Below are 9,822 nucleotides of genomic sequence, written 5' to 3' on the forward strand. Positions count from 1 at the left end.
TCCTGCCCTGCTGATATTTGGAACAAATATCTTGCTTTAGCATTATATTTAGATCTGATTGGCTGTGTAATCTGGCAGCAAACCATGTTGGTGCAATATTGGCCCTGTAGGTCAAGCTAATGAAACAGCAGCATCTTGCTGGTTGAGCAGGCAAAGTGTCTGTGGTTTATCAACCTTGTAAGGCCTGGAATCAGTTGTGCTATTTATGCAGTCATGGGCAGAGGTGTGAACTCGCCTTTCACAGCCACACTATTCACCAGACGTTTAGTTTAGCCAATTAAATATATTTCCATTCAGTATATAGGTGGAAAGCAGTATATAGTATATAGGTGGAAAGCCAGTATATAGGTGGAAAGCAAATAACTAACAATTAATTTGCTATTTGTTCTTTTCCTCTCTCTCTGTTAAACACACAAGCTTTCAACAAGGCATTCTTGCAACCACACCTATCTTCATGTTACCCATAAATAATTATTAATGAGATCATTGTTAGCTTTCTGTGTGTTTTTTCAACTACCATCAGACAGAAATAGCTAAATAAATAAAAAAATGTGCTTAGATACAATATGAATTAAATATCAGACCTTTAAGAAGATATTTAATGTCCAGTTAACTGCAAAATATGTTTTTTGTTTTTGTTTTGAATTGGTTTTGGCACCATGCTAAAGAACAATCCGTGGGCATTTTTTACAATCTCCATGGTTACATTGCAGGTCACAGGGGAAATGGAGACAGGATGTGGCTTTAGAGGTGAGGAAGTTATTTCTTCACCTCAGTATGTAGCTCTAAGTATGTACATTCTGTCTGCGATAACTAAAAAAGTCTTTAACTTTTTCCTCAACTCACTGAACAGTTTAAGATCTTTATTAGGTCATATTGTACCTGGAGAAAAATGAAGACAAAACATGATATTGTAACAGGGAGGATAAAACATGATAAAAAGCGGTCCATATGACCAGTTTTCTGAAGTCATATGATTGCTTTGTGTGACAAACAGACTGAAATTTTATTTCTGCAGTCTTGCTCTGTCTTTGGGCAACTGGGGTTGGCTGCAAATCAGGGGCAAAAGTCATGTAGGCGAAGTAGAGATGTCTGATTTGTGAAGAACGATTTGAGATCTTTTCAAAGAATCTGTTGATTCTATTCACAAAAAACATTCTGAATGATTCAATCTGATCTTGTTTTAAGTTCAAATCATTCACTCAGAGATGCAGTTGCAAGTTGCAACCATTAACCAGAATATTCTTCAAAATGTTTGATTTTGTTTTACGAAATAAGAAAGTCATGACATAAGGGTGATTAGGCTAAATTATGGTTTTCGTTTTTTCATTTTGGGGTGAATTATGGCTAGTTTTTTTAACTCTAGTTTGGCATTCTGATATATAAAGGCTATGTGTATTAAGCCTAAGCCTAATTCTCCAACGTTCAACAAAAGACATTCAACAACACAGTAGGCCTAATACCTTTAATACATTGTCCAAGGACGTTTTGTATCCCTCAATGTGGCGATATCACTATGTAAATACGTTACTGTGCCTTTCAAAATGTTGTAACAGAAGCTTTAGAGTACTTTCGGTTTCATCCAGCCTATCGAATTCCTTCATGAGAACTGGCACGCGAGGAGGAGCGGACTGTTGTGACGCATAACATTTCCAGTCAAAGACTGCCCTTCTCCTCCGAGGAAATGCACGGTAGAGATACTTCACCAATTTCACATTTTTTAAAAACGTTTTTATATCTTTTTTAGCTCAATTGGGGATGACGAAAAGTCTAGGAGAGTAAGAAAGGGCCATGTTGGATCGCCATGAGTAGAGGTAAGGTCGCGCGCTGTGAATGCTCCATACGGAACTCAATTGTTATCTCTATGTGGCACTTTTAAGTGTGGGTGTCTAGATTGTACCGCAGCTTTGAAACGGATGGAAATGTTAAAGCGTCACCCCATTTGCCTTCTTTCCCAGCGTAAATATCTGTGAGGGTCTCAGCTGGCATCAAAATAAAAACTGTATTTTAGATGTTACTGTGTGTGGGTTTTGGTCTGATTGGTAGTTTCTCATTTAAGCACTATTTCGCAACAGGTTACTGTAAGAATAATCTGCTTGATATACAAGGACATCAGAGTTCATGAAAGCTGTTGGTTTTTCTTGACTATATAATGCTTGCTAAATTAATAATTTGAAAATTATTAACTCTTACTTACCATTGCTCTCCCCCCCCCCCCCCCCCCCCGGTCAGTGTGTTTAGTGAACTGAGAAGTACTGCTTTAGCGCCCCCTACAGCGGCCATGAGGAAATGTCAGCTGTGTGCTTATGTTTTGCTGGTAAGATGGTATTTTCAGAGCATTTACCTATGAGCCATAATTTTAAAAAGTGCCCCAGCTGCCCGTCTAAAATACTGCCTTAAAATGTTGTGTTGGTATGCTTCATGGTTGATGATTAAATGGGTGTTTGAATTGGTTAATTATTCAGTGACTTTACATAGAATGGATAGTTGGGTTCCATAATTTAAACAACAACATATAAACCTTTTAGGACAGACCTACATTGAGATTTTGTAAGTTATGATGAGCATAAGCCATGAGTCAGTGTAATTTCATTAAAAAAAACATTGAATAATGAAGGACTACCTTACCCATAATTCTGAAGAAATATCCACCAATCACAGAAGTTGCTCTCTTATATTGTTATAGTTTATTCCTCCAAAGAATTTATGAGGCACTTCTCTTTCATGACTCATTATTTGATTGGACTTCTACATGTTAAGACATTTTAAAAAATGGATTTAAAAAAAAAAACTTTTTTTATTCATTGAACACTCACCAAATTAAACATGTGATGAGGCTAACATACGTAATGAGATAATGTGATAGCAATATAGCATATTAATATTTGAATAATTTATCATGTATTAATGCTTGCTGTTGGTAATAAAAATTGTAGGTGGTAGACGATCTGAATATAGCCATTCATTCATTCATCCAATTTTCATTTTCATTATAATATCTGACACAGTCTGACCAAATAATGAGTTTTTTAAAAATTGTGTGAGGTATTACTTCTGGTTTATTCACTACACTGGATATTAAAAAGTTAAAATAAAGCACTTTTCATTGTGGAATACAGTATTGTACTGTGCACTCACACATAACACAAATGGCATGCTATTCCAAGCATTTCCCATGACTTTTTTAACCTAAAGGATCCTTTGTTCCCCACAGGTTCTAACCAGCCAGTCATATACAATATCAGATTTTGCAATTAGAGGAGGTGAGACTGTGAAAAAAAGTTGTTCTGATAATGAATACTGGAATGAGAAGGGATTCTGCTGTGATAGATGTCATCCAGGTAAAGCCAATTTAAATACAGGCTTTAGGTTATAGATGTATATTGTGTAAATAGAATGTATGTCCTTTCAATAAGAACATTAGAAGAAGAACATTTATCATATTATGGAGCAAAACTGTTAACATTTAAAATAGTTACCTATGGATAATGGGTAGCAACATGGTGTTTTTTTATTTTTCCAAAGAAACCTTTTGTTTAGCTTTCATAGATGGTTCTTTCTTGTCCTTTGTCCTTCTGTTTTCTACTCTAGGGTTTAAATTGAAAGAGAAATGCCCTGAACAAAACAAGAGGTCTAAATGTGAGACATGTGAGGCCGGAACCTACCTAGACAAGTCAAACTATAATGAAAACTGCTTCAGATGCAAGGAGTGCAACAAACGTAACGCCATTTTATAACTTTGATTTTCATATTTCTTGTTTTTGAAGAGATAGTTAACCCAAAAATCGTTTATATAACTGTTACATAATTTCAAATCTGTATGACTTTCTTTCTTCTGCGGAACACAGTTTTGAAGAATGTCTTCAAACAGTTTTTGTCCAAACAATGAAAGTCAGTCGGGTCAAAAACAGCACTGGTCTCCAGTGACTTTAATTGTTTTGACAAAAAAAAACACTAAGACATTTTTTTTTAAATACCTTCTTTTGTGTTCCACATAAGACAGAAAGTTGTAAAAGTTTGGAAGAACATGAGAGTAAATGATGACAATTTTCATTTTTAGATGAAAGTATCCCTTTAATATGTGAATGATTATTAAAAACCTCACACAGCCAATTCATTTGACCTTTGCCCAGGTTTCATATGTCTTTCATGTTTTAATCACAGCCCATTCCAAAGAGATATCACCATGTACATTCAAAAGCGATCGGGTGTGTGGGTGTAATCGTGGATACTACTATAAGAAATTAGGCGACTTGACATGGGAATGTAAGGAGTGTAAGAATTGTGGACATGGGCAGCAGAAAACTGTGGAATGTAAGTTCCTCAAGCTTAATAAAGCTTCATAATTAATTATAGTTATATATAAATCTTGTACATACATTATAGCGTACCCTTGGTTAATGTTTTCACTTTTGTCAGGTACTGGCGAACAGAACACACAGTGTCGATGCAAAGACAACCATTACCCTGTCAAGGGCAAAAACGTCTGTGAGCCGTGTGTTAAGTAAGTCACACTTCAGTACTCTTCAATACCCTGCTGGCACTTATTATGGTGTGGCACTTGTTCAGAGGTTAAGATGATGAATGCACTTATTCATCTTTTGATTTCAAAAGTCCACAAGTACAGACTTCCTTCCTTGCATTTATGCCTGCTCTCCTGAAAATGTTATGTTAAAGGTGAAGTGTGTTATTTTCTGTGTTGCAATACTTACATCCCAGCTTAATGTACAGAGCCAAACGCAGTACATAAGCACATTTATGAATGCAAATGCATTTAACTACACAAGCTCAGTTTTGTGTGTTGTTGTGTTTGAAATGCGTTTAACCAATATTAATAACTCAATACAAGTACACATCTTGGATATTATAGTCATTTTATTTATTTAGTCATTTAGCAGACGCTTTTATCCAATTTTTTATTTTATATATATATTTTTTAAATTTTAGGTTGTTGGTTTTTTTTGTATAACTTTAGACATGGCAGACAAAATAATCAACATGTGTGTTCTTTATGCCTTATAGATGTCAGGAGGAGTGTCAACACTTGTGCATATCCAGCACACCTCGTAACCCTGTTAAGTCCGCCAGCCCAACTAGTCCTCCAGGTGAGTACTGGTCAGTGATATTTCCTCTGAGGAGGCAAGGGATGCAGTGCCTCTTCACAAAATTGGATGAGAAAACTATGCAAATATTACTAAATATGACATTAAAAAGAAAATCATTATTATAATTTTTTTTTAAGTAACACTATAACATCAATTACAGTGGGAGGCTGCATCTCTCTTGTCTCTCCTAAGCCTATTGAGTTTTAACATATCCTTAAAGCGTGCGGTGGGTTTGGTAAGGGATTAATTGAGAATGAATGGGGGAAAGTCACATGAGAAGAGGCTATGCCTCCATCGCGCTATGATTGGTTCATGCAATAAATCCCGCCTCCTGTTTTTATATGTGTTACGCGTTCGCTAATCAGTCTGAATGAACAAACTGATGTCATTAATGGGAAGCCTAATTAAAATGTAAGTACACAACTCACCCACTCCAGATATCACCAATTTGTCACGTCAAAATAAAACTTGAAATGTCCTGAGAACATGATGGGTGGGGTTTTTTTAGTGAGCAATTAGCTTGGTGAAATTACTTATTTACTGAGCTTTGATGACTAATTATCCGAAAAGTTGACATTAATCAGAACAGCTGAATAGTTATTATTTTGGAATGAATGTAAAACAAAAAAAATGCTTAAAACACTAGCTTGATGAGATTTCTACTTGGTTTTAATAAACAGAACATTGCTTACAGGGTTAATGTAAAAATACAAAATAGAATTGTATTTGGTTTCTTTCATTCTTTCTTTTTGATAGTGTAAGTTATGTTTATTTAACCAGGAAAATGTGTAACTGGGACGAGAATTTACATTTATAATAAAAAAATAAAATAAAAAAAAAACACTGCTCACCACTGGTACTCATCAACATCCATCCAAAACTGTGTGTCCTTCAGAGACGGAGAAAATATGAGACATGTCTGTTGGCTTTCCTAATATTGTGGATGCCAGACAGACAACTGTTGGCAAACTATAGCTTTAGAGTGTTTGGATGAAGAGAACTAGTATTACATTTTTTTAGAAAGCATGAGTAATCTTGGAAAGTCCCCTCTCAAGTTCTTTTGAATTTGTCTTGCCATGACTAAGCTAAATGTCTCTGTATGGTCCAAAAGCAACGTGTCTTCAAGCAAAAAATTATAATACTGAGGGGTGATTTTAATTTCTTTGTTTCTCGTCACATTAATGTTTCAGGAACATTACCACAGATACTGGTCCCCGTTTGTGCATGTATCACGGTTATAGCACTGGGAGTGTTCATGTTATACGAGGGCATCAGACTTTGGAAGAAAAAGAGGCAAGCTTTGTCATCGCAGAAATCATCACCTGCTTCCGAAGATCAGGTAAAATACTTTATTGACGTTTGACAAACAATGGCAAGGACACCACAACCATTCATCTTCCCAATGCGAGTGATTCATATTTGATTCTAAACACATAATTACTGTAGCTCTGTTTTCACAGAAGATGATTCAGCTTTGATGATAAATACTAATACTTATATTTCTATCACATGTACTCTCTGTCTGAACTCTTGGCCAACTTGATTGACCCCCTAATAAAAAATAATGTCAAAAATACATAATACCATAATAGCATGAATGTCTTTCATAAATAAATGCTAAACTGGTGCTGTATTAACTGTTTTCTATTTGAATATATTTTTAAATGTAATTGATTCCTGTGATGGCAAAGCTGAATTTTCAGCAGCCGTTAACTCCAGTCTTCAGTGTCACATGATCCTTCAGAAATGATGTAAAATGCTGATTATTGAAAACACTTGTGCTCCTTAATATGTTTATGAAAAAAAAACGTGATACTTTTTAGTATCCTTTGTGAATAGAAATGTAAAAAAAAAACAGTATTTATTTGATGGTTAAAGACCCCTGATATATCATTTTAAAATAAATTTTTTAATAATTATTAGTCCATAGACACCTGCAGTACCTTCATGGAAGCCATGTGTTTCTTCAAGATCATGTGATGTGTTATATCCTATTTGACTGGTGTTGTTTTGATTATTGTATTGTTTTCTGCATGTTATTAAGTGATTAATATATATTTTTAATGTTCTTCACAGACACTGATTATTACAGTGCAACCAGACACAATACATGAGAGTGTTCCTTTCACAAACCAGCCGTGCGAGACAGAACAAAATGGAAAACTCCCAGACTGCGTCCCAAGAGAGATCAAAAGTATGTCTGTGTTTATTTGTTTCTACACATAAATCCCTGGAGGCTTAAGTAATGATGCTTAAAGATGATTCACGTCTATTGTCTGTCTCTCACCATTTCTTTCTCTGACGTTTGCTTTTGTAGTTCACGAGTTCTTCTATTTTGTGCTGGACGAGGTGCCTATTGGACGATTTAAAGAACTTGTACGTCGGCTTGGCGTTTCTGAGCAGAACATTGACAGGGCGGAACAAGACCACCGGAACTGCAAAGATGCCCACTACCAGATGCTGAAAGTTTGGAGTGACAGTGGCAGTGGAGGAGGGAGCAATGTTTTGCCATGTCACTGCGTCCAGATGTTCGTAGACACTCTGAAGGACATGTGTTTGGTTAACTGTGCAGACAACATCGAGAACAGGTTCCTTTCACAGGACACAAGTGCTTCACACTGACGCTGTTGGAAGAGAATGGAGAAGAGGGCATTAATAGAGAACTTAACCTTTCACCAATTTCCATTGGATTCCTTTAAGAGTGGAAGTGGGTCTACAGCTGAATTTTTGACCATGTCATATTTCCAGTTGTTGGAGGATTTCACACTAAATTTTTTATGAACATGCATATGTTCTATGTTATATGTTTGTATGTTATCCAGGCTTTTGTTAGTGCTTTTGTTAGTTTTGTTAGTGAATGTATCTGAACAAGGGTGATGGGGTGGTTAGGGTTTGGGTTGTAATTTTTCATATATGTAATGGATATAACATAATCATGCATATTCTCTCCCAGTTCAGTTCTCCTTATAGCACACATCTCTTAATAACATGTCCAGATTAGACATACACACACACACACACACTAGTTTCTGTTTAATGGGGGTCATTCCATAGGCGTAATGGTTTTATACTGTACAAACTGTATTTTCTATCCCCTTACCCTAACCCTACCCCCCACACAAAACTTACTGCTATTTTAGATTTTCAAAAAACGTCATTCTCGTATGATTTATAAGCTTGCTTGATTCCTCATGTTCCTCAAATTTACTGGTATTACAATCCTTGTTGGGGACATTTGGTCCCCATAATGTAATACCAGGTGACACACACGCACGCACGCACGCACACACACACACACACACACACACACACACACACACACACACACTATCGTTCCAAATTTTGGGTAAGGTTTTTGTTTTGTTGTTTTTCTTTCTTTTTCACCAAGACAGCATTTATTTGATCAAAAATACAGTCAAAACAATGTTCCTGTAGTTTTTAGCTGCCATTACTCCAGTCTTCAGTATTAAACTTTTTTAAAAATCAGGAGATTCTTCTTTCATTATTTTACATTTCTTTATTTTTCTTTTTTAGTTTTTTTTGGGGGGCATGTTCTTGATAGGTTTTGTGAGAGGCCTTATTTACCCAATAATGCCTCCAACTGTATAGATGAATTTAATGCTGATAGCAGAGGTATTTACATGTACAAAACAAAAACAGTCTATAACAGAACAATCATATAATGTAATTTATGTAACACCATATCATTTTTATATAATCCTGAAGACTTTTGTTAGATTTGTCAGATGTGTTAGACTGTGTACAGGGGGCCCAAAGGCCAGGAGGGCCTATAGGGCTCTTCACTAAGGGCCCCTTGTCCTGGAATGCGATTTCTACTGAGGGGATCCGCTCCCCTTGATGCGATTTATAATCCCCATCCACCCCCCAAATCACCCCTCTGAGAGATTTTTTATCTAGGGGCTCCCCATTGTATTTTGTGTGATTTCTGTGATTACTGTGTATTTTCTGTGATTTCTACACCATCTACATTTTCTGAATGTCCAGCCCCATGGGTGTACATGTTGACTTTAGGTCAAACTGACAAAACAAGCACAGAAAATTTGAACCAAGTCATGTGACCCCCATTCTCCAAATAACCTCAACTATGATTATGATGACAGTATTGGATGAAAAAATCTTCCTCGTGCCTCCTACAAGAGACTAAAGAATATGTATCCTGTTGTACACGTTGCCTGTTTAAGGGTTAATGGAAAATTCCTGTGTGGATAACCCATAAACAGAAAAAACAGTGTAGAAACCCTTAACCACTAGACAAGCTGTGTTTCCTTTGATGAAGGTGCTTGTGTAATTATGTCCTGGTGCGTGTCGGTTATGATCTTGCGCAATGTTGCTTTTCTGCATTCCTATCCCACTGAATTTATTTCAGTCTGATATTTCTCAGGCCCTCTCTCTCTTCCTTTTTTTAATCAGCTGAGCTGCACATTTTCACAGCTTGACTGGTACCATACAACCTGTAATATAGACATCAATGATTTTGACTGATGATAAAATGTTCAAAAATCGGATTCACTCTAAAGGAAGAACCTTTAAATATACAGCCAAATCTAGGTACCTAAATATTACCATGGCATTATGTTGATGGTTTGTTTCTTGGGTAAGCACCTCCCAAAACCTCCCAGCATTTTAATTTCCTGATTGGTAACCAAATAACATCTTTCTTCCTTATTTTGCATGTTTGCGTGTGTGTGTGTGTGCG

General features: G+C 36.2%; 1 protein-coding gene across 2 annotated transcripts; it reads left to right on the forward strand.

Annotated features, from left to right (window-relative positions):
• Nucleotides 1–1,600: 1,600 nt before the first annotated feature.
• Nucleotides 1,601–8,168, forward strand: tnfrsf1a (tumor necrosis factor receptor superfamily, member 1a). 2 transcript variants are annotated; one of them, XM_016558492.1, is made up of 10 exons: nt 1,601–1,814; nt 2,242–2,317; nt 3,215–3,341; nt 3,592–3,720; nt 4,165–4,314; nt 4,420–4,504; nt 5,023–5,105; nt 6,296–6,444; nt 7,182–7,299; nt 7,423–8,168. In XM_016558492.1, exons 2-10 carry the CDS (start codon nt 2,282–2,284, stop codon nt 7,725–7,727), a joined length of 1,182 nt encoding a protein of 393 aa, XP_016413978.1. In that variant the 5' UTR covers nt 1,601–1,814; nt 2,242–2,281; the 3' UTR covers nt 7,728–8,168. The 2 variants fall into 2 exon arrangements, with proteins under 2 accessions (XP_016413978.1, XP_016413977.1); XM_016558491.1 differs by having other exon boundaries at nt 1,602–1,814; nt 2,233–2,317.
• The last annotated feature ends 1,654 nt before the right edge of the window (nt 8,169–9,822 follow it).

This window comes from Sinocyclocheilus rhinocerous, unplaced genomic scaffold (assembly GCF_001515625.1).
Source record: "Sinocyclocheilus rhinocerous isolate Xijiao unplaced genomic scaffold, SAMN03320098_v1.1 scaffold498, whole genome shotgun sequence".
NCBI classification, from domain to species: Eukaryota; Metazoa; Chordata; class Actinopteri; order Cypriniformes; family Cyprinidae; genus Sinocyclocheilus; species Sinocyclocheilus rhinocerous.

Bases quoted from the DNA above. Each gene is read 5' to 3' on its own strand.
- tnfrsf1a (XM_016558492.1), top strand. From the start codon at position 2,282: ATGAGGAAATGTCAGCTGTGTGCTTATGTTTTGCTG. The intron at 4,505-5,022 runs GTAAGTCACACT...TATGCCTTATAG, and splicing joins GTCTGTGAGCCGTGTGTTAA to ATGTCAGGAGGAGTGTCAAC. The intron at 5,106-6,295 runs GTGAGTACTGGT...TTAATGTTTCAG, and splicing joins CAGCCCAACTAGTCCTCCAG to GAACATTACCACAGATACTG.